Here is a 25425-nt window from a genome sequence, read left to right on the forward strand (position 1 = left end):
ACCATGAATTCGAGTTTCTGCACTACCGGAACCACGCCTCCTGAAAAACCCAGGAGATACCAGAAAAACCTCTCAAGGGAATAGGGAGAAAGATCCTGGATAAGCCAAGACCAGCGTTCCCAATAAATAAGTGAAATAAGCCCTATGTCTTTTCTTCCCCTCCAGCTATGCAGCTGCACACAGAAGAGAAGCACTAGATTAGCATCATCTGCATTTCATTCCTTTCCTTGTGCAATAGCTACCCGCCTATAATAAACAGACCTTGTGCTCAAGGGAGAATTTACTTCCCCGTCCAGTAAGTTCCTATTTTTCACTAACAACGCAGTCTGCAATCAACAACCACTCTCCTGGGGAGACCAGGCACTCCTCTCCCCGCCACCTCCTGCTTTTGGCCTGACGCCCCCCACCCTAGAAATCTCCCCTCTTTCGAGCCTCTGCTGCATGGGTCGCGAGGCTCTGGGGGACAGCGGAAGAGGCCTGGGGTGCTGGGCGCAGACCGGAGGGGAGTCCAGCCCAGCCCAGCCCGTGAGCGCCAAGCTGCCTCGGCCGGCCGGGGGCTCCCAGAGGCGGAAGGGGAGCCGCGAGCCCCACGCCACCCCCACTTACCCACTTTGTCCTTCCCGTACATGTGCCCGGCCACCTGATGCGAGAGGGGCACGCAGCCGTTGAGGAAGCAGAGCCTGCCGCCTGCCGGCTTCGGGGTGCCCTCAGGGGGGGCTTCGCTCACCGGTGGGGTCCGCATTTCTGGGGGCCCGGGCGCCTCGAGTCGGAGGGGGGATGGCGGCTCCGTTGCCATAACGGAGAGCTGAAGCTGAAGCTGTAGCCGCAGCGAGAGCAGGAAAAAAATAAGGCGGAGGGAGGGGGAGCCGGAGAACCCGAGGGTCGCTCAGGCTCGGCCGCAAGGAGGCCCGGGGGTTCCCGCGGCTGGTGCCCGTTGAGGCCCGGGAAGGGGGCCCATGACGCCGCGGAGGCGCGGGCGCTCCCCTACCCAACTCTCGGCGGAGCGCGGCTCCCGACTCCCGCTGCTCTGCCGAGGCGGCTACCGTTGCCGGCGCAGTCCTGGAGACGGAACCGAGCCGAGGAGCGGCGGCGACGGCGCCCCGCGCTCCCAGGGGGCCTGACGGCGACGGCGGCCCCACCTCCTGCGCCCCCGCCCCCTCCCGCCGTCCTCCAGTCCCCTCAGCTGCCGGGCGCGTTAGCGCCGCCTGCACCGCCGCAGCAGCCGCGAGCTTCCGACTGCGCGACCCACGGCCGCCGCGCTACTGAGCATGCCCAGAGGCTGCCCGACGGGACCCCCTGCAGCGGGGCGGGAGCTTGGCGCAGCCAGCGGGAGCTGAAGGCTAGCGGATGGGGCAAGCGCACTCGCGGTCTTTCTCACCCCAGCCCTGAGCTGGCTATACAATGCCAGCAGGGCTGTTGTAGCTTCATTCATTCAGAGGGCGTTTCAGCTCTTCCTGGGGTGCGGCTCAGAGACTCCAGGGGCTTCCAGTTGTGAGGAGCAATCAGTCACGTGTTGAGCGTTGGGAGGCCGTAGCATGGCTTGGGAGGCTACCCTGCAATCAACTCCCTCCAACTCCCACCCCGCATAGAAACAATAAGAGTAAAAACAAGAAGCTTCTTAGAAAATACACCTTCCAAAACACCCTTTGAGTTAATTCTAACCCCCCTCCCCAAATTCGGGCCCCTAAACCACTTTTATAAAATATTTTGTAACTGACACTAATTTCAGACTGTAGAAGATAGAGAATAATCTTAGAATCTTTTTTGAGTACATTTTTTGAAGAAATGAGCCGTTTGTTTCTCCTACTCAGCCCTTAGCGCAGGTTCCAGGGTCCTCAGTAGATAACTGGCTCAAAAGCAGAAGAAAGTGACGTACACCGAGGGCGAGGTGAGGTTCTGAAATAGGACTCCACAACTGATACCTGTGTGTCTGCCACTGGCATTTTATATGAAAACTGGACGTGGCCTTGCAGGTGCCGAACTGAACAAGAAAACTGTAGATAAAATCTTAGATACCTGATTATGTCAAGTGTTATACCAGCACCTGTCCTTTGCCCTGTGAAGCCCGCACACCTGGAAAAGAGTTAAATCTGGCCTGGAATCTCTATTCTCAAAACCCTGCCCAGGCTCCAGCACTCCGCCCCTTACGACTGCGCACACTCAGTTGCTACCTTTCTAGGTCTCTTCCTCCTCCCCACTTTTCCGGCTGTCAAAATCCCGACTTAAGACTTCTTTAGACTGGGACGCAGCTCCGCGCATGCTCAGCATTAACTAGGGTGGCAATACACACGTGCTTACGGCCAGCCGCGGCGCCTGCGCCGTAGCGGCCTGGAGTCGGTACGCGTAGACGTTTCTCGCACCTTGACTCCGGCCCTCCGCAAGAGCCTCTTTGTGCTTAGTGTCCTGTGCACACGCCTTGCAAGCGACGGCGCCATGAGTCTGACTTCCAGCGTACGAGGTGAAGTGGGGCCTGGGAGCGGGTGAGGTTGGAGGCCTGCGCACCGGTTGCAGCTTCCTCTGCTCCTCTCTGGGCTGTTAGTTACCGCTGCCCTGCGAACCCGCCAGTCCTGTAACCTTGAGATGTAGAAGGGCAAGCGCAGGGCTGGCCTGCGGGCTCCCTGGGCCAAACAGGGAAGGGGGGCGATGTCCGTATGGATTGGTGATCTCTCCAGGCATAAGTGGCATGGGGGCTATGGAGGCATTCACCCAAGTCTGGATCACGTTTTCCTTAACCAGCCATGACCTAAAACCTAATGATTCCGTCGCTAGCTTTTTTTCTTGTTCTCCCCTGAGGCACCTCTGTGTTGTCACAGAGCTTGGAAAAGAGGAAAGGTTTTAAAAAAAAAAGAACTGCTCCGCCTTCTCAAGTTTAAATCACCGTGGAGACAGACCATCAATTTCCTGCAACTCTGAAGCAGTGCGTGACTAATCACATCTCAGTTTTGCACATTTTTTTAAAGGAACGAACCCAATCCGAGATCTTCAGTTTTCCCAGGTTTTTTTTGTTGTTGTTTTTTTGTTTTGTTTTGTTTTGTTTTTAATCCCTCTGGCATCTGGAACTCCGTGGCAGTGGTCCAGGAGAGAGGATAGAAAACGGAGCTCTTTGAGCTCTCCGCTTTCTCAGCCTTGCTTCCTTTGCGCTAGTCTGGCGTTTGGAAACAGGTCCAATTAAAATTAAGAGATTTTCTAGAATTCGATTAATGTAGAGCTTCACATTATAACAGTTCTTGGTGGTGGTATAACTGTTAATATAATACTGTGCACCAGCTACGTGACACATGCGATCTCTCTGCCCAGGTATAAAACGCCACACCTCCTGGTTTGGTTCCCTGTAACAGTAGTTAAGTAAAAGTAAAGAGATTGTCCAGAAGTTAATTAAAAAGAGCCCTGTTGATTCATTTAGTAAATGCTGAGCAACTAGAGTGCCAGGTTCTGTAAAAGCTCCCTGTTAACATGAGACCTAATTTTGTAATCCATTCTTTAAATTGGAGAATTCCACGTCTGTTGCCAAAAGTTACCTGGCAGAGTTGGGCGGGGGGATAACCCATGACTTTTTTAGTTACTAATGAAGTATATAGGAGGTGATTATTTATAAAACTTATTTCAAAGGATGCTCATCTTGAGAGTCCTTTAAATAGAGGTACCTTGGGGCACTTAAAATACAGAGCGATTTTTGTTTCAGTTTTTTAAAAAACCCAAACCTGTATTTTCTCAGGAATAAGACTGTTGTGTAAAATCAGATACTCATATGACTTGAGCCACTGATAATTTTATAGAAAGACAGTTTGCACTTTTGTGATATGGGCTGAAAGATTTCAACACGTGTTTTTAAAATGTGGAGTCATTTTGTGTGTTTTGAACCTAGGGTTTAGTGCCCATTGAAATGTGAAGTAGGTGAACCCTGGGACTTCTTAGCATTACCTGCTGGCTAATCTTTCTTGCAATCAAGATAAGTTTGTGTGTGTGTGTGTGTTTTTGTTTTTGTTTTAATCTAACCATAGGGGAGTCCAAAGGTGACTTCCCCATTAGCTTGCTGTTTTCTAAGGGATAGGAAATTGTTTGATGAAGAGGGTTATCAGCTTAAACTTGAAGTACTCAACTTTGTTATGAGATGTAACTACTTTTTATTTCACCTAAAAGTGTAAAGGTTGTTATGAGGACTATGGGAAAAGGTCCAAAACCCTTGTAAATCTCTTCATCCAGCACCTTCTTACTTTCTTTTTCAAACATTGTAGTGTGGCTGGGAAGGGACAGATAATGTATTGAGAATCCACCTTGTAATGTTTAGACCTCAAATTGTTCTCAATTTTTAAACCACACTAAAAAATCTATATTTTTGATTTTTGAATTTGGGGAAGATGAATTGAGATGTCTCTTCTCAACTAAGTAGATTAATAACTATAAAGGGCTTAAAATAGTATGCACTTTGTAAGTATATGTTAAATAAAAAATAAAAGGGTATGTCTATACATGCAAAATTCTTGTTTATATTCAGAAGAAAAATAATGGGTTGTGGGTTATAAATAAAATTAATGGGGATCAGGCCAGGACATGAATCTGGGAGAGGCAATAAGGATAAATGATTGGAATCCAGAGACCCTATTCAGTGAGATGGTTCTTGATACCCTTTGGGTGGGTGATACCAACCTTTTATTTTTTCCCTTATTGAGGTATAATCAACATACTTATGCCGAACTTATTTTTATTTAATTCTAGTTTATTATAATTTCTAACATTAAGCATCTTTCACTACTATGGAGTCCCCCATCTTTAGTGACCCCTCCTCATACCCAGTATATGACTTTTAGGAAGTTTACTATATGTCTTGCTCCTTGATACCTCCAAAACTCATTGAATCTGCTCCTTTAGATTATAAACAATAAGTAAATATTGGGGGGCATTAGGGATTATAGATGAAACAGGATTGGCAGTGAGTTGATCCTTGTTGGAGCTGAGTGAGGGTAAATGGGAGTTCATTATAGTAATCCCTGTATATGTCTGAAGTGTTCCATACTAAAGTTTTATTTTTTTTTTAAGATTTTATTTATTTAGTTGTCAGAGAGCGCGAGCACACAAGCAGGGGGAGCGGCAGGCAGAGGGAGAAGCAGGCTCCCCGCTGAGCAAGGAACCTGATGCAGGGCTCCATCCCAGGACCTGAGCCGAAGGCAGATACTTAACTCACTGGGTGACCCAGGCATTCCTAAAATTTTTTTTTTGAATCTGAAGAAATGTTTTAAGTCCCACACTTGATAACAGTAGATTAAGATGAGGCCAAAGATAAGTCATTTGGTATAAGAGCAATGTGATGGTAAAATGGACAGATGGAGTTGCAAATTCAAATTAGTAATCTGTTATTTCTTTATACTCAGCTAACATTGAACACTACCTGTATGCCAGGCCTTTTTTTTTTTAAGATTTTATTTATTTGACAGAGAGCAAGAGAGGGAACACAAGCAGGGGGAGTGGGAGAGGGAGAAGCAGGCTTCCCGCGGAGCAGGGAGCCCGCTGTGGGCTCGATCCCAGGGCCCTGGGATCATGACCTGAGCCAAAGACAGACGCTTAATGACTGAGCCACCCAGGCGCCCCTGTATGCCAGGCCTTAAGAAAAAAACATTACGAGACACAGCCTGCCAATCTGGGGGAACGACCTAAGGGAGGGAAAGATTTAAACATAGCTCCCCTCCCCCTCTCCTGAGAAGAAAAGAACATTCTGATTCTGTGGCAGTTGACACTGGGCAGGAGAGGACCGTTTTAGACAGAAAAGGGACTAAAGGAACAGAAACGGTGAGATTTCTGTCTAAGTTGAAACAAAATAATTCCCACAGTAGAGAAAAGCTGAGGAATGGGTTATAAACAAGAGATTGTTTTCAATCTCTGAATAATTCTGAGAGAAAACCAGTATTATGTTATACAAACCAATATTATACAATAGTAGACCAAGGGAAGAGTAAGAATGGGAAGGATTATTTAGAAATGTATTTTCTGTATTTTCTTTATATTGATTTATTCATTGTATTTGTATAGATAGAAAGCACTGTTAAGCAAGATTGGGCAGGGTGGGGTTTCATCTAACTGTAAGAATACTGTGCCTTGAGAAATGTCTATAGAGAAGGGAAGTGAGGATAAAACCATAAGAGTCAGAAGTAGTGCTCAGGGTTTTTCTGGACCCCAGTTATGAAAGAGTATCTGAAAGGTGCCAACTGAAATGTCTTTAAAAATGGGTTTTGGTAAAGTCTCTTTTTGCCTCTGAGATTGTGTTTATTCTTAATAGAATATACCCACTGTCAAGAACTAAATAGTTACTTAGGTTTTATTGTTTTTGTTTATTGTCTTAGGTTTTCAATTCTTTCTCTATTCTAATTGTTGACTTTTCAATCCATCATCATTCTTGCCTATCTCGACACAGTTTCCTTTTCCTTCTTTTCCCTAGAGTTGCCAGTGGCATCCACAGCTTTTTGCCAGAAAAAAACTGATTCAGGCTGCAATAATGAAATGATAAAACAGCAACATATTTCTTATTCTGGGAACTTTTACATTTGTGTCTAATAAGATTAGGGAATTAGGTTTTGGGAAGAGGGGAAAGTGGAAATTCTAAAGAATTTGTCTAGCTCTGTGATTCTAAAAAAAACCCATTGGAGCACATGCGATGCCATTTTCCCAGCACACACATGGTCCTATGACATTTATATAGGGTCATAAGTGACCTTTGTTGGGGGTAGGGTAACAGTGCATGTTTTGATTCCCCATGGGGCAGCTACTTTTCAGTAGTATCCAGAGTCAGTTCCCATTTCTTTCATTTGCTTTTGCCTTTGTGTGTCAGTTATTCTGTCATTTATTCCGCTGTCAAAAATTCCAGGGAGGTAAAGGTTTAAAAAAAAAAAAAGTCACCATATGGATTTAGTGGCTAATATGAGAAAAGAGAATAGAAGACTGTTTTGATGACTAAGAAAGATTCTTTTGGCCTATCATGAGTTTCAGGTAGGATTCCCTTTTTATGTTGTGAGACAAATTAATCTTAACCAATTTTAGTAGTTATTTGGGTTTCGGGCCTTTTTGATATAAGTAGGCACTATTAAAGCAAATCTGCTAGAGATTACTTCATAATTCACCTAAAAAGTAGGATGTAACTAAGATTAACAGTTTCTATTGTGTTAATTTATTCTTTTGGGATATTTCATCATTTTAAGTTTATACTAAAGATAATATTTAGCAAACATAATTGAACATATACTATGCAAAGCAATATTTTAGCCCATTTTGTGATAGGTACATTAGCTATTCAGAGTGGCTTTCCATTAGCTTAGAAGCGGATTGCTATAGCTCCTGACACAGAGAGTCCTTTCTCAAGGGAGTTCCATGGTAAATAATACATCAAAAAGGAATATCATGAACCCAGCTAGAAATCAGAGCAAAGTTTCAGCCCTACTTGGAATTGCTACAGGATAATATCATTAAGCTGCACTAAAATTCAAGACAAATCTACACAAAATGTGAAGTTAAAAACATTCTTCAATGAGTCCAAAGGTTTGAAGCTGTCAAATAACTTATTAACTTGTCTCAGTCATGCAGCACCTGGGAAGGACATAATGTTAATGTTTATTTTAGAGGATTTTAGCAAGGAGGAATGGAAATGTTGTGGGAAGGAAACTGTTTTGTAGAGAAAAATACTGTGGTTGAAAATAGAATCCAAGGAATGAGTTAAAAGAGAAGACCCAAGATAAAAGGAACTAAGTGTGAGAATGATTGTTCCTTCCCATTATAGTTTTGTAAGAATGACCTCCAATTTAATGTAGGGCACTATTAGGAAGGGTGATTAATCACATTAGTGCAATAAGAAATTTGGCTCAAGGGGCGCCTGAGTGGCTCAGTTGGTTAAGCGGCTGCCTTCGGCTCAGGTCATGATCCTGGAGTTGTGGGATTGAGTCCAGCATCAGGCTCCCTGCTCAGCAGGGAGTCTGCTTCTCCCTCCGACCCTCGCCCCTCTCATGTGCTCTCTTTCTCTCATTCTCTCTCTCTCAAATAAATAAATAAAATCTAAAAAAAAAAAAAGAAATTTGACTCAATAGTGCAAATAAGCCATACAGTTAATTATTCAATATATGTTTTTATTTGTCCTTGGATTGTATTTTTTGTACTTATCTCTCTAGGGCTTTATTTCATAGTCTGGGAACTTATTTCAAACACTGTGAAGATCTGACTGAGGAAGTGCTGGGAAGCAGTCCAGTGTGTTTATCCTGACCCCTGTTCAACTTCTTCCTGCAGTTCACTCCATGCTGGGAATAGACAACTCACCTCTGAGGCTGAGGCTAACCAGACTATGCAGAACTTTCTTCTCTCCAACATTCTGTGGAACTGGGGTAGTTAAGTGCTTGGGTTTCTAAGGACTCCTTGAAAAGCTACATGAAAAGAATAAATAGATGGTCTGTTAGTCAAGCAAATAATTGAGTAGAAAAATGTCATTAAATTTGAAATGAAGTTTGTAGGGAATTCAAATCATCATCCACTGGTGGATAATGGAAATTTAGAATTTATTGAAAATATAACTGTAATTATATTCATGTTTTCTATGAAATAAGAAATTAATACATTCTGATTTTTATTCTAATGAGAAAGCACTTTGAAATTTAAAAAACAAAAACAAAAACTTTTGGATGACTTTGAAGCCCAGAATCCTGCTGGATATATTTCTTTGAGTGTTTAGTATTAAGGGTACTAAACTGTTTTATTTGTCCTTTTTTTGTTTTTTTCTTCGGATACCAATTCTCTTTGTGGTTATGCACTTTAAAATCACTAAAGGACCTACTATTTAAATGAACTCTGATGAGTCAGTTTGTTTACATAATCACCTCCTGATTTTTTGGGTGGGGGTAGTCTTTATAATCTGAATTTTTTTATGTATCGGATTTTTTTTTAAACAATAGGTATCAGCAGGCTTACATGTTCTTTTAAATCTACTTATGAACACTTTAAGAATTATTAAACATTGTTTTTCCTTCTCCATGTATAAAATAATTTTTAAGTTTTCCTCTATCTCAATTTAGCTATCATCATTCAGTAGAAAATATGCAATTGCCTCAGTAAACGCTGGGGAAAGTCTTAACAAGAATTGTTACACCATTGTGTTGTGATTATTTTGTTAACAGTAAAAACTTTTGACTATTGGAATGCTTAACTCAAAAACTGGATTTCCTGAACATTAATGTTAGTAAAAATACACATTATTAGTGTATATTTTGGTTTTGATGATTATTCCTGTTTTCCTTCCCTGCTCTAGTTGAATGGATCGCAGCAGTTACTATTGCTGCTGGGACAGCTGCAGTTGGTTATCTAGCTTACAAAAGATTTTATGTTAAAGATCATCGCAACAAATCTATGGTAAACCTTCACATCCAGAAAGACAACCCCAAGATAGTACATGCTTATGACATGGAGGATTTGGGAGATAAAGCTGTGTACTGCCGTTGTTGGAGGTCCAAAAAGGTGAGAAAAACGAGTCTTTTATGTTAATGCCATCTTTAATGTAACAGTTCTTTTTAAACTGTTCTATCAAACATGTATCACCAGATATTATTAGGATATCTCTTCTTCTTCTTCTTTTTTTTTTTTAAGTAATCTCTGTGTCCAATATGGGGCTTAAACTCACAACCCTGAGCTCAAGAGTCACATGCTCCACTGACTGAGCCAGCCAGGCTCCCCTTTTCTTTCTTTCCTTTTTAATGCATCCTGTTCTTCTCTGTTTTCCATGTACTCTCCAGGATTATATTTCCTAAAATGTGTACCTACTATGCAGTAAAATTCCATTATTCCCTTATTGAGTTCAGGTGAATGTAACTATATTCTTGACCAAGAAGAGAAAAAAATCCCTTTATTCTTAGGATTTCCTCCCCAAGTGGATCTTTGCCTCCACTATCCCAGGAAAGAGAGTGTGCAGCCTAAAACACAAAGAGGAACAGAAAGGGTAGATTCTTTTCTTGAACTTTCAAGCTCCTGGATTCTAGGACAAGTTTTAGAAAATTCAGGAGAAACTTGGAAAACTACCCTTGAAAATTTCTTATCTGGTAAATATATTGACCCTGTATCTAAGCTTTCTTTAAGCTATAGCTCCTATAGTTAAATACCTAACAGGATTTTTAAAATCTTCTTTTGTGATAATTACATTTCATCAAGTTCCATTTGGAACTCTCATCTGTGATACCTGCAGCTTTTAGACAGTGATGACAGCTAGTGACCTAAAGATGGTAAATCCTTTCCTAAGGTCATCTTGAAAAGCTTCATACATTGAATGTGATGTATTGTGAGGAATATGGTGAGTGTACCGCCACCATTAGCATTTAAATAAGATGGATTTCACTAAAGATGACACTATAACACATAAGAAAATAGACAATAAAAATGATTTATCTGTTTCTGAAAGCACATGTCAGGCACCACCTCTTCCCACAGTGGAAAACCATTATCGCAAATCACGTATCATAAATAAGGAAGAAGTCACATACTAGGTACTGGAAAGTGTATTCTAACTCTCTTCCCCGATACAATCTGAAACTGCTTGATGAAATACGGAATGGGAATCAAAATAATAGTCAGTTGTACCTTAAAAAGAACACTGTTCATTTGGTATGTGGGATTATTTGTAAGTACTAGTGAGGTTGCTAGAAAATAATCCTAAATAATATTCTGTAGACCAGACCTGGTTTGTTTTTTAAGAATTATGCCCATGATAAGTTTTATTCTGTTGCTCACCAAAATATGCAAAACAGTACCTTTAGAAATTCAAGAATTTCTAAGTCAGTGTAGTAGTTCTTTAGTCAATAATCATTTAATGTCTATATATGCATGAAAAAAGTTAAATAGTAAAACAGCAGGTATCATAGATGTGTACAGTAGACTTAATACAGGTGCTTTAAATAAAAGAAAGAGCTTACACTGTGGGCTAGAATTTTCTGGGAAAGCATAGTGATATACATGGGAGTTAAATTGCCCCTGGAAAGTTTGGTGGTATTTGAATAAACTAGCAGTTTTGGGGAACTCTTTCTTAAAATCTGTAGGAAAGAACTCAGGTGAGCAAAGGTGGTGGGATCAATGAAGAATCTAGTCTGGTCATTGCATTTCCATCCCCCCCAGGAATAAGTCCAGATTGAGGAGAGTCTTCAGTACCTGTTTGAGGAGTCTGTGCCTGCAGACATGGGCAGCTTCTTGTTAAGAATTTCCAGATAAAGTTATGATACTTATACCAGAGTGATAGCTCTAGGAATGGAGAAAAATGAACAGATACAGGAGACATTTTGAGGGAAGGATAAGCCAAATGCACTGACTGATTTGTAAGGGAGATTGGTGGAGAAAAACGGAAACTCATTAGTCTCTACACCTGTAGTATTAGAAGAGATGGTGCTGCCAACAGAAATAGGACTTCCAAGAAGAAAAGCTGATTTTCTGGAATGGTGACAAGGAATTTAATTCCAAAGTGAATTTTGAGGTGACATTTGAATGGAAATGTCCAGCAGATAATCTGAAATGTGGGTCTAAGGCTGAGACATCAGGATTGGAGATAGAAATCAGCAAAACTGATGAGTCAAACATAAGAATACAACAGATCCTTGATACAGGTAAAAATCAAGGGCTAAGTATGAAATCTTAGGGAATTTTTTGCATTTTGGAAAGAAGAAGAAGAGCCAAAAAGATGAAATGGGCCAGAGTTAGAAGAAAACTAAGAATATCATGGCTTCACAGTGGAAAGGAGAAAGTTTCAAAGATTTGGCTGTGAACATTGGCTTGTGCAAAGACGGCTAGGTGAATATTATAGTATGAGTTGCATTAAACATTTAGGCAATTAACCTTTTGGTGTCATTTCAACAGAATAATTAGAATAGAAGCTGTGTCTAAGTGGGTTAAAGAGTGAATTACTAATAAAGAAATGCTAGAAGTCTTAGTATATGTCAAAACTTCAGTAAATGTGGCAGTGAATGGAAGGAAAAGAAAGATGACTGCTTGAGTGAACTCTAAAGCATAGATTTGGGGTCAAGTAAAGGGTATTTGCTTTGGTTGGTTTTTCCCAGGGGGTAAAGAAAGGGTCAATAAAGCAAATAGGAACTTATAAGGACTAAGATCTTAAATATTTCAGGAAGAATCATAAATGGACACAAGCTAGTGGTTTAAACGGTTTATTAGACTTTATAATTCAACAAAACATTCTGGGATTATTTTTTCATCACACAGTTTAGAGTTTCCAGATGGTTGAACTAGAGATGGTCATTTCCCATAGGTAGACTTTAAGGAGAGGAATGCCAGACCAGTCATTTTATTTCCCATTTTCTCTTTTTTTAAGCTTATCTTTTATGCTGTTAGTGATCCTCTTTGCATCTAGGATTTGTCAGTTCTCAATTTTCACGAATCTTGGGAACTTTTTATTCCCACATGAATCAATTAAGAGTTCACTTTGAATATTATTCTTGTTAATGGATGTTCTTATTCTTCAGATAGCTTTGGAAACTCCCCACATTCCTGAGGTACCTCAGGTTATCACAGAGGTGCCAACTCACACATTTACCTGCCAGTGCACAGAAGACTTGTAATTAATACCTTTGGCTCTATTGAGTTCATAGTCAATAATTTTTTTCCTCATATAAACCAGTTGTGTTTATAATATAACAAAATGAAAACACCTTTCTACTTATCTCAAAAAAGTTACATGTGATAGAAAGTTTAATTCTGTTCTAATTCATTCTTAAGTTACAATCACTAGTAGCCCATTGTGTGGGTCTAACATTTTTGAGTGGTTTTCCCAGGCCTAATGAATCATCTCTTAGCAGTGTGCAGAAATTACATTTTTAAATATGCCTCATTCGTCTCCCCCCCGCCCCCCGGATTGATATGCCCTCTGCTGTTTCAGAAACAGGCCTATTTCATAGTATTTCACAAAAGGGCTATCCGTATGTGACAGGAGAAAGAAAGGAGGCAATAGAGAAGTGACTGCAGGGAAAAATACTATTTGAGACAGCGCTGTCTTGAAAGAGGTGGAAGGAAATGAGAGTGGGAGCACAAATGTGAGGAAGGAAGGGAGAGCCTTATTTTCGAAATAAGAAAGTGAGAGAACTTTGATTTCAGAGGAAAGAGTATGCAACATAGTCTTACTTGCCAGATTGCCACCCTACCCCCACTCCCTGAGTTGTATTTTGGCCATCTAGGAGGCAGGAGAGAGTTTGAACAAGGACAGTAGAAGGATGCACACACACTAAGAAATAAGAATAGAGAAAAAGCATGCTAATTACTGTCAGGAGCTCAACTGAATTTGAATGCAACTGAACATACTATGTAGAATCATTTTGTTTCATTTACAACTTCAGGATTTGAATTGGGTTTTTTGTTAGTGGTGTGCTTGTTTCTGTTTTAGGGTGTGTGTGTGTGTGTGTGTTACAGAAGTCTCCATCCTATTAATGGTTTGGAGGTGGGTGCATGGAGTCCATCTCTTCATAGAAACAAAATTCTGTATGTTGGTTACATAGCTTGTCCAATCCACATAAGGAGAGTCTTGTAAAATCCTAATTTCTCTTAATATATTTTACTTCTATCTTACATTTTTTTTTTTTAAGATTTTATTTATTGATTTGACAAAGAGAGACACAGCCAGGGAGGGAACACAAGCAGGGGGAGTGGGAGAGGGAGAAGCAGACTTCCCGCCAAGCAGGGAGCCTGATGCGGGGCCTGATCCCAGGATCCCGGGATCATGACCCGAGCTGAAGGCAGACGCTCCACGACTGAGCCACCCAGGCGCCCCTCTATCTTACATTTTACTAAAGCAAGTACCTAAGAATGGAATAAAATGTCATATCTTCTCAGGTAATGTCAGATCTTACTGCTTTTCTTTCTCAACCAAAGCAAGACTTTCTCAGAGCAGTTTATTATAGTGAGTCAAAATGGCCCCATGCAACTTCCTTGGGAAATAGAATCCAAACTCATTAAAAATACAAAGTTTAGAGAAGGAAGATAATTCTTTTTTTAAATTGTTGCAGATACAGGAGATAAGAAGGAGCATTTATTTATTTTTATCTTGAAATACCCAAAAAACAGAAACATCATTAACTTGAGATTAGAGCCATTAAAAAGAAACAAATCTTGTGTATTTTATGAAGACCAATGATGTTGCTATCTTTCCAAATGAAAAGCAAGAATCTCTAGGGTTGTTTTTTTTTTCAATCCTAATCATTTATTAAGCCTCTGCTCTAAACCCTCTGTTCTCTAATTTTAAAAATATGTGGGATTTCTAGTTTACTAATTGGGTTAACAAACATATGATATTTTCTGGACATACAGGAAATTCAGCCAATTCAGTTTGCAAGCTTTTCTCCAGAATTTGTTAATAACAAACACTGGCGTGTTAGAACAGATTTTAAAATCACTTAAAAGCTAAACTTTTTTCCATCAGTTATTTGATCCTTTAGGTTTTACTTTTAAATATTGATAACTATATGAATTAAATTAAATATACCCTTTGTGGGTTTTTTTTGTGATTTCAGCTCTTTGCTTGACAATTTAACAAATTTCAAAATCTTCAATGAAAGAGGGTAATTTTTGTTTTTGACATATAATGGCATTATTAATACAAAGACTACTTCCTAGATTACATTTGAAAGTATACACACATTTTCTTTCTCTTGCATAGAAAAGTTGAAAAATTGAACAAGACACTTCCTGAAAAACATAAGTATTATTTATGTTTTTGAATTTTAATGCCAAGTAATTGACATTCATTCATTTATATTATATTGAGAATCATGAATTAATTTCAATAAATATATCCCATGAATATGTACAGTGTAGTCTTAAGAAATTGCTAATCCAATCCAAATAGAAATAACTCATCTTGGTCCTTGTTGGAAAAAAAAAAATTTTGTTTTTTCATTAACTTAAAGTGAGAACTCTAATGAATAAATATAATGAGAATACCTAATCTTCACATGAAGTTTGGGAGAGGATTCTGCCTTAAGTCAGTAATTCCTGGGATTAATAAAGTACTATTAAAAGATATCTGTGTGCCTGAACAAAATGATTTTTAATGCTTCGTTTACATTTTAAAGTCATAAAAGCTTTACATATTATGAAAACATGAAAATTTATTAAACAAATAGGATCTACTATTTGCTGCTTTTTAAAGAAATATTTTTTCTTTTAAAACAGGAAACAGGCAAATTTCTGTTTTTAGGCAGACCTAGATTATCATATAAAAAGTATATTCTCATTTTAGATGTATGGCTTTCTTAATCTTTTTATAAGATGTTCTTTGTATATTTCTCTATAGATTTCTCTTCTCTTGATTCTATATATAGAGGGAAATAATTTTTAAAAATGTATTATTTTTCTAGTATTTTTAAAATGAGATTTAAGAAGAAAAGTTAAACATGCTATTTCAGTAAGTTATTTAAAGCTTTTTAATTTATAAATACTTCACATTTTAGAAATACATTTTATAACCTATATCTTAAAACTGTACAGTAACATGTTTTGTGTCTGCTATTTATAAAAAATGGAGTCTTTTGCAATGTAAATTTGTATTCTCACTGTAAAATCATCTGTTTATTAAACATATGTCACCTTGATATGCTGTTCTTTGATATGGGGTACATTTTTTATTTTTGTGGATTGTTATAGCCTCTTTCTTATCCATGCCAAGAAAAAACTGAAAGCTTAGGTGGATGTTTTTGTTGTAAGAACTTGTTTTTAACATGAATATACTGTGTACCATATCTTATTGGGGGGAAAAAAAAAAAAGAAAGCTTTATATACATTGCATTGACGTTGCCATCTACCCCAAGGTAGAATTTTTACTTTGAAATATTAGATATGCTGGTACCTTGACTTTTTCTGTAATTTTTAACTAATTTACTGTATCTTGGAATTATATACAAATAGTAAAATTAAAATTAAGTTTCTTTAACATCAACCAAGTATTATTTTAATCTTAGACACTTCTAATGTCATAGTTTAAAGATTTATACCCTTATTGTCTATTTTCAGGTATCTAAAATTATATTGCCTTCACTGTGAGTAATGAAGCAATTATAATCTTAAGGCTAAGATTCCTGTTACTTTACCCTTCTAAATAGGCCTCTTCAATGCAATAGTGTACCTTATACCAAACAGTGACTCTAGATTCTAGAGTGTTAGGTACATTTCAGACATCAAGAATAAAATGAAGATGCTATCATCGTTTGACGTGAAATAGAAATAAAAGTTATAAATATAGAAAGAAAGAAAAAAGATAATTTACTAGTAATTGGACCTTCTAAATGTAAAACCCTGAGGACACAAGTAAAACATTGTAGAATTCCTATCTTTATCATTTAACAGTAGGAAGGCTATACTTGCAAAAACCATTGATAATATATAGGATAAGTAGTTAGGTATGAAAATATACCTAATTATGATAACTATAAAACATATAAGGCAGAAATAATGTTTTCAGAGTATGCATGAGACCTGAAGATGAGAATTCCAAGAGAAATTTAAAAATTCTTGTTTATCTGGAAGAATAAATAGGTAAAGTTTAATAAAGGTAGGTAGAGAATAAATAGGAAAAGTCTAACAAGAATAATGTGACAGAAACCTAGCTCTACCAAATATTGAAGCATATTTTAAACCTTGTTATTATCTCAGCAGAGTAGGTTGATGAATATGATAATGTAAAACCTGTAAATAGGCATTTTTATAGGTAGAACTTTATAAAATTAGGAATAAAGGTATAACAATTTGGAAAAGTGTCACAGTTCAGTCAGCCTGGTAAATTTTGATTTAAAATAGCATTTTTTAATAGCAGGACTTCTTTTAAATAATAATGTATGCTACAAATCAAGAGAATTATGTGATATGTTTTTAAAACATAATGAAACCAAATCAGAACATCTTTTAGGACTTCTTTGGAGCACACTGTGACAAGACTGTTAGAAATTTACTTCTGTCACTTCTTCTACCACTGAACCCAAAATGTCAGTTATATTTAAAATGTGAAATCATGGAAAGTAATAAATATTTACCACATCCCTAGGAGAAAGATGTCTCCATGAAGAATGTTAAAAAGGGAAATACTGGCATGCTTGTATGAAACGAATATAAAAAATTAGCAAAATAAAAAGGTTTGGGAAAAATTGCTACAAAGCTGATCAACAAAGGGATAATACACAAATTGATTTTAAACAAATGGACTTAGGCTCTAAATGGACATAGATCACTAGAAGGGAAATGTAACTGTAACTAGCATATAAACATGGAAAAGATATTCAGCATCCACAATCAAATATCACAAGTGGAAATGCAGTTAATCATTGTGTATTATCCACAAGTTGATTTCTTCCTTCTACTTGCTGTTTATACTTCAAATATGCTCTTTAAGAACACCTATATAAGGTAGTCTAAGAAAATCTTTTTATTAAGAGTTATCGTGGGTGTTATATATGTAAATTAAGCATCACCCCCACTCTGCCAGGCTAATACTGATTTTGCAGTTAGACATTGACATTCTCTCTTTTCCTAGTTCCCATTCTGTGATGGATCTCACACAAAACACAATGAAGAGACTGGAGACAACGTGGGACCTCTGATCATTAAGAGAAAGGAAACTTAGACAGTTTTGATACTGCAAACCAACTTGTCATGATGTTATCTGATTGTTTAATTAGAATGACTACGACTTCTGTCTAATTCACCTCCCCTGGGTTCTAGATGTGGTATATTGGAAACTGCAGCTTTCATACTCACGGCATTTGCCTTACTTGTTGAACCATCGTGGTGCACATTTGTTTAAACAAAAAAAGGAAAAAGTAAAAACCAACTTCATGGCCTATGGGTTATTTTGGTCTTGTAAGGATCCGTTTCTTTACGTTTAAAATAATTATATTAAGATATAGTTGTATGTTAAAGTTAACATTAAATTATTCTCAAAATCCTGTATATGCAGGTTGTACTTATAAGTTTCAAAGGAAATTATCACCTTTTAATATTACTTAGTTAACCTAGAAAGTAAATTGGGTGTGATCAAGCTATATTAATCTCTTAATTTAGGAAAAACCTGTGATGACCTTGATTCTCATCTTGACCTAGGTGATGACGCTGAGAAAATATAGCTTCTATGTTTTCATAGTTTTCAATCAAAATGAACTTGGAATGTTATTCTGCTTAATTATAAGTGGGCCAGGTCTAAAATAAAAGGGCACAGTAGCTTCTTTATTCATTTTCATGGGTATTTAATTGACCCACTAAAGGAACCAACACTGGAAATTTAGATCAAAGTGATATTAAAGTAGTCATGAAGAAAGTCTTAAAATGGTAATGTTCCAGAATTCTATTCCAAGAAGTGGCGAGCACTTGAAGCGGGAACACTGAAGGAATCGGAGCACATGATGTCAAGCCTCTTGAACAGAAAGCCGTACATCCATGACAGGAATAGTAGTCACAAAGCTAGATGAAAGGCACAGGTGGATTTTATTTCCCACCCTTGATAATCAGGCACATGGCTATTTCTATTAAAGAAACTATTTGAGGGAGAAAAGTAATTACATTCTCTTAAATTGTATGATCTTAAAAGCAAAAATTTGAAGACAAGTTTTTGTTTATGTAATCTTCAAAGACTCAGAAACATTGCATTCATTCCTGATTCAGAAAAAAAAGAAAATGTAATGAATCGTGGATCACTACATCAAAAACTAATGATGTATGGTGACTGACATAACATAATAAAATAAAATTAAAAAAAAGAAAATGTGAAAACTGAAAATAATTAGCAATAAAAATAGTAAGACAGGAGTAGTTAATATGTGAATTTTTAAAGAGAGATTAGTTCTTTGGGCTTTATGGGTTAGAAGGAAAAGTCGGGACAGAATATATACAATTGTAATACAAACAATTTGACATAGGTAACAAAAATATTCTCATCATTTCTTTTAGTATACTTGAATTCTCAGTAGTAGTGAATAACAAGTTTCTATGTGCTAAAATCCAGGATTACCATGGAAGTCACAGGAATCAAACCAAATATCAGCATTCCTGTATTATGTACGATCACTGATATTTTTTAAATGTACAATTTTGTGTATTACAGTAGGGAAAGTTTATACCAAAATTGTGTATACTGGTTTTAAGCAGCCTATGTGACTTATTCGGATATGTCTTTAAGGCATATCTTCAATACAAAATCTAAAATACTACAAACCCTGATTCTACCTATCAGTTTCTTTTTTTTTTTTTTTTAAGATTTTATTTATTTGAGACAGAATGAGAGAGAGCACATGAGAGGGGGGAGGGTCAGAGGGAGAAGCAGGGTCAGAGGGAGAAGCAGGCTCCCTGCCGAGCAGGGAGCCCGATGCGGGACTCGATCCAGGGACTCCAGGATCATGACCTGAGCCGAAGGCAGTCGCTTAACCAACTGAGCCACCCAGGCACCCTACCTATCAGTTTCTTAAGGTGAATTTCTTTCTGTGCCTCTGCCTTCTGTTTTAAGTAAGTATGGGTGGGTCTGCAAAAGAAGCATCATGCTTTTAAAGGTTAATTGTTTTAAGGAAAAATGAATCCATGAACTCCCAGTTTCTGATAAAGGGACATCCTTTTAACAGACTAAACTGTATTCTTATTTTGAATTTGAAATTAGACTATTGGTCATGCATTTTTATAGCTAGTGGGAAGGGGGGAAGAAATTACTGCCAACTGTCAAAACTATTTTCCAAAGGAATAAGATTATGTGTATGTTTATGGTGGAATTAGAAGTGATTGCCTAATTGAAATGCAGATCTACTGTAGCATTTTGTTAGTCCAAAATAATTAGATAAATATATCCTCAGGGTCATGTTAAAATTTTGTTACATGCTCTTCAACTAGAATCCCTTTAGGATATTAAACCTTTCATGTTGCTTACCTAAAAAAAGTTAAGTGGGTGTGGTTAAATTAATGTGATGTTTTTACACAAAAATCATTGTATGCAAATACTGTTCTCATTTAAGCACCCCAAGCATCTGATTGCTTTTTCATTTGAGAAATCAGGCAAATTGGGTTCCTCCACACCACCACTATCTTTTTTTCTCTATACATTAATGTTCCAGTGATTTCCAAAATAGGATTTTGTGCTAGGTTGAGAGTTTCTAATGTCAGGGAGAAACTTGTTTTGCAGTGATTGAAAGTGACATTCCTCTGTTAGTACAACAGACATTTATTAAGCATTTTCCACAGACCATGTAATTGAGACTGAAACATTTTGGAGAATTAAAAGCTCACAGATAAGATTATATCATTTATGATGTAGGTTACATAATTATGATAATTTATGATTTGGGGTTGTTTTCCTTAAATTATAATAGGTACAGTTGTGTATACAACAAAGTAAGTGGATTTATTTGATTTTTCATTAGTTATGAAGGATTTGGGTTTGGTTTGGTTTTAAGATAAACATTGATTAAGGTTCCTAATTAGCAACATATATAGTGATTGTGTTTCTGTGAGTGTGTATTATCTACTAGTTGTCAGAAGCTATGCTTTCTTTCTGAGTTTAACACAAGTTGATTTCAGGCAAAGCCACTCACCTCTCAGCCTCTATTTAAAATGGTTGGAGAAAATGGCATTTTAGGCAATTTATTTGCAAATTCTAGGCCAACCCTAAATTTTCAGCATCCCAAAAGGGAAAAAAGTAAAAGACTGATAGGTAATCAGCTTGAATTTAATTTTTATTATAAGATTATTCCAACTTTTGTGGTATTGAAGTATCCTTTTATGAAATGTTGATAGTATTATCAGTTGCTTTAAGTATCCTTACTTGGCAAAATAAAAAGTTGACAGTTCTGTATTGGTCCCCACTTTTTTTTTTTTTTAACTACTCCATGAAATCTAAAAGCCTGGGAACCACTAAGCCAAGGTCCTATGTAAAGTTCTGGGACTTACTATTTTATTAAGATATTAAAACAATACAGTTTTATTCATTTTGATACTTAGTTTGTACATATGAAATTTTTCACATATTACCATGTATTGAGGTTTCATGCAAAGTTATTAATGTATAAGAAATCATTTTTGTTTCCATTCAAATGTACTGTCATGGAATGGATCCAAACTAAGAGTAATGGCTATCCAACCTAATCCTTTATTTAAAGCACTAAATAAAATACACAACACACAGATTTAGAAAGGATCATTGTTAATTAGGTATATGCCTTTCCTGAGAAAAGTCTATATTTTTGTGGACTTACGTATTTCATAAACAAAAGAATTGCATAAGTTAACTAAAGTTGCCAGGAATTAGGACAAAGGGGAAAGAATGGGAATAAGATTTTATCAAATTGGTGAATATAGTTAGGATTATAGATTAGGGGTATCGATATGGTATTACCCCCAAAATCTGAATAACAAGCAGTACAACCTCAAACATGAACAGTAGAATGCCAAGCTGAGAATGTCAGCTAGACATTGTATAAACTAGATGTTCTTCTCTTTCAGTCGCACCTATTATCTGTGAGAATAGACTCTTTAGTTCTTTCAGCCTTTCTCTTACAGATCAGCGGAAGTCAATTTCTGTTAAGACCTGGTTCTCCTGGGGTGCCTGGGTGGTTCAGATGGTTAAGCGTCTGCCTTCAGCTCAGCTCAGGGCATGATCTCAGGGTCCTGGGATCAAGCCCCATATCAGGCTCCTGGCTCAGCGAGGAGTCTGCTTCTCCCTCTCCCTCTGCCTCTCCCCCCTACTCATATTCCCTCTCTCTCTCTCTCTTTCTCTCTCTGTCACATGAATTCAAAACAAAACAAAACCTGGTCCTCCCGAGTGCTAGTTCAAAAGTTGTTTTCATTTGTAAGTACACAGAGTCTTACAGATTCCCAGCCTTATGTTTAAAATAATTGTGGATATTGCCCACCTGCCTACATGCTTATGACTGTGGGATAAATTATTTCTTCTGCTGATAATACTGCCTACTAACATTTTCATTATTGGGTTAGGCAATGAGTGGCTGATCTAACTCCATATTCAAGATAGACATGAGAGATTATGTCTCTTACAGCCCTATCATCCATCACAAAAAATCTGTTATATTTCAAAATCTCCCAAGCATGAAAAGGTAGAGTTCCATTTATGTACTCCATCTGCACAGAAATCCTTTTTCTTTATCCTAAACTTTCTTGATACAGGCTTCCTTCATTCTAGACAAGAAGGCTGTGTATTCACTTTGATACCATTATTTTATTCTTTAAAAATTCCTCAGCCTTCATCTTTCCAACTTGTAGTCTGCCCTATAGCCATCACATGAACCTTTTCCTGATCTCTTCACCTCTACGTCCCTTCCAGTGGAGAGCATTTTGATCATCACTTAAAGCAACCAATTCACTTTTAATACTATTTCTTTTAGGATCCACTGGGAAGCTGCTTCTAGCACAGAAGCTTAAATACATTGGCTTTCCATTGCTGGTTACTGCTTCTATTCTGACCCTGGATGCCACCTAGTGTAGACTCTGAAGTAAAAATATTAAACCATAAATTACATTTAATTTAACATTGCCATCCAGTGTATGAACTTGAGTTAAGTCCCTGTTCCTCTAGTACCTTTGTACCCCCAAAAGTCTGGTCACTTGTAGCAGTTTGCAGTTTATGGCTTTGTTACACGTTTATGCTTTTGGCATCTTGTTTCCCAAAGTCCTTGGTCATGCTACATACTCACTTTTTTTTGAACCCCTGAGAAAGAAAAATCTCAGATTTTATCATTACAATATACCCAGTACCCAAAACAATTACAAGCACATAGCAGGTACTCAATAAAAACTTGTTTTCATTAGTAAGAGATTTGAATGTAATTTTTAAAGGATACAGTGGTAATCCCCCCAAAGTCAATATTTCTGTCTTACTCTACCTCCAAGTCCTGGTTATCTTTCTTTTTTTCAAATTTGCTCCTTTATATCCAGTATTATAAACATTTGAACATGCTTATTAGGAAAATTTACTAAGTAGATATCTTCTTACCCTGACAAGATTGGCTATAATTTAGTCTAATCAATACTTCTGTGCCTAAACTTCTAGTATAAAAACCAACAAATACTATTACCCAAATCAGCTTGTTTTAGGACAGTATGCACATAATGCATTATAATTGGGGAAAAATTACGGTACTTGGAATACTTAAAATCTGTGGACATTGCTTTGGGAATATGCTTTTTTGACAAAGCTGCTATGAAAAAGACCAAAAGTTTTGGAGTTTGTCAACCTGGAAGGCTTTCTAATTGTATTTATTACCTCTTTGGAGGTAGCACCTCTTTGCACTGGTGCAACAATTATAGCCCTCTAAATCAGACATATTTAAATCCCTGCTCTGCCACTTGAAGAAATAATTTTCTGTGGGCCTCTGTGATGGTTAGTTTTATATGTCAACTTGACCAGACCACAGACTGCCCAGATACTGGGTCAAATGTTATCTAATTGTTTCCATGAGGGTGTTTTTGGATGAGATCAACATTTAATTCAATAAACTAAAGCAGATTGTCCTCCCTAATGTGAATGGGCCTCATCCAACCAGCTGAAGGCTTGAATAGAACAAAAAAGCTGACCCTCCCCAAAGGAAGAATTCTTCCTGCCTGACTGCCTTTGAACTGAAACATCTGCTCTTCCTGAGTCTCCAAAGCCTGCCAGTCTTTGGACTGAAATTACACCATTGGATCTCCGAGGTCTCCAGCTTGCTGACTCACCCTGCAGATCTTGGGACTTGTCAGCAGCCTTCACAATCTGATGAGCCAATTCCTTCTAATCACATAATACAAACTGTATTGGCTTCCTTACCATAAAATCATGCCCCTTGCTAAAAGTAGTACAAAAAGATTCAGAGCTGTTTTCTACACAAATAATACCGAGAAATGATTGAATATTGGCATACTTTTGTTAACGTTCCCAGGACATTTTTCTAAAATGGTCCCCGGTTTTTCTGCATAAGGGGGAAAAAGCAGTTGTTAATTATAAGGTCTTTCTATAGCAATTTCTACAAATTATTACTCAGCATTTACTGTTTGCCAGCTGTAGGTAACAAGACTCAAACAATCCCTGCCCTTACAGTTTATCAGCCCCCAACTCTTAGGAGGGGTGAAGGGTGGTATTACAACAGGCCGTTATTAATATGATTAGAGAGATGAGTTGAAGGAGGTAAGTACAAACACTGCAGGAGTACAAGGGGCAAAAATACAGAACCAGGTTAGGGCAGTAAGGGCTGAAGAATGAGTGTTTGAAGGGGAAGAGGGGCAAGCAAGTTTCAAGTCTGGAAGACCAGAGACCACGTTACCCTCTCACCCAACATGGCCCTGATTGGTTCTACCACTTATGTCAGCAGTGCAACTTCCTGTGGAATGATTATATTAATGGTATTTTTTTCCTAATTTTTAATGTGCAAGATAAAATCCAGTTGTCATCCCTGACTAACCAGATGAAAGCAGACAAAGCATTAAACCCAGGTAGAAGAGGCTGGCCCTTAATGCTTTAGCTAAAACTTAAAAGGTCATGTATTCAACATTGATCATGTCACCAGAGAGACCAAGAAGTTAAATCTGTTGTTCTATATTGTTCTTCATTGTATAATGAAGAAATACCTGATCTGAATAGAAAGGTTTCATAATCTCAGTACCAATAGTGATGTTTTAAATTAAGCTATACCATCATGTAATTTTGAAGAGGAAAATTAGGTGGGAGTTTATACCAAAACCATTCTTAGTATTCACTAACCATCAGTGAGTACCCTGGAAGGTTCCTAACAAAGCCAAGAGCTAAAGACTCTACCTTTTCCACTGTGTGACTTTAGTCTGATCAATTAACCTATTTGAGCCCCTGTAAAACAGGGATAATAGGACTATCACAGCACTGTCATGAAGATGAATGCATATGAAAGGCAAGAAGATGAATGCATATAAAATGCATATGAAGTCTTTTATATAGTTCCCAACACCTGGTAAATATGCTCAATTGTTCACTACTGTCAATTGTTGTTCAGCTGTTTAACAGCATATCAGATGTTGTATGAGTCATTACTACTACATTACCATGACCATTTTAATTCAAAGAAACCTTTTTCTTGATCAAAAACTATAGTTTGTTTGAGTATAAGGTTGGTTTGATTAATATACCCTTTGATAGATACGGTCTAAAGACCAAGAACAAGAAACTAAAAAAGAACAAAAGCGATAAACACACCACACAAAGTTGATGAGATTGGAAATTTAAACTGAGAGAAGTAATCCAAACATTCCTAAATGTTATCCTTCCCCTTTCTTCCTTTGGCCTCTTCTATTAGTATCCACTCCATAGAACGAAAGCCTAGTGAGAAATGCAAAATTCTAGATTCCCATGTATGTCCCTGGTTATCATGACCACCAGGGGGAGTCCTGGGCACGCCTTTCTTTTCTTTTTTTTTTCTTTTTTTTTTAAGAGATTTTATTTAT

The 25425-nt window shown here is 37.8% G+C and overlaps 2 protein-coding genes across 3 annotated transcripts in view; one reads left to right on the top strand and one right to left on the bottom strand.

Annotated features, from left to right (window-relative positions):
* Positions 1-863, bottom strand: part of IPMK (inositol polyphosphate multikinase) — a 39220-nt gene extending 38357 nt beyond the window's left edge. The window contains exon 1 of the mRNA XM_021699918.2: positions 607-863. Within this exon, the coding sequence (XP_021555593.1) occupies positions 607-796 (190 nt within the window). The 5' untranslated portion in view covers positions 797-863. The remainder of the gene's footprint in view (positions 1-606) is intronic.
* Positions 864-2222: 1359 nt separating this feature from the next.
* CISD1 (CDGSH iron sulfur domain 1) lies at positions 2223-17938 on the top strand. Of its 2 annotated transcripts, XM_021700221.1 has the most exons (4): positions 2223-2458; positions 8148-8357; positions 9275-9480; positions 17525-17938. In XM_021700221.1, the coding sequence occupies exons 2-4, from the start codon at positions 8318-8320 to the stop codon at positions 17612-17614; spliced, it is 336 nt and encodes a 111-aa protein (XP_021555896.1). In that variant the 5' UTR covers positions 2223-2458; positions 8148-8317; the 3' UTR covers positions 17615-17938. The 2 variants fall into 2 exon arrangements, with proteins under 2 accessions (XP_021555896.1, XP_021555897.1); XM_021700222.1 differs by lacking the exon at positions 8148-8357.
* The last annotated feature ends 7487 nt before the right edge of the window (positions 17939-25425 follow it).

This window comes from Neomonachus schauinslandi, chromosome 6 (genome assembly GCF_002201575.2).
Source record: "Neomonachus schauinslandi chromosome 6, ASM220157v2, whole genome shotgun sequence".
NCBI lineage: Eukaryota > Metazoa > Chordata > Mammalia > Carnivora > Phocidae > Neomonachus > Neomonachus schauinslandi.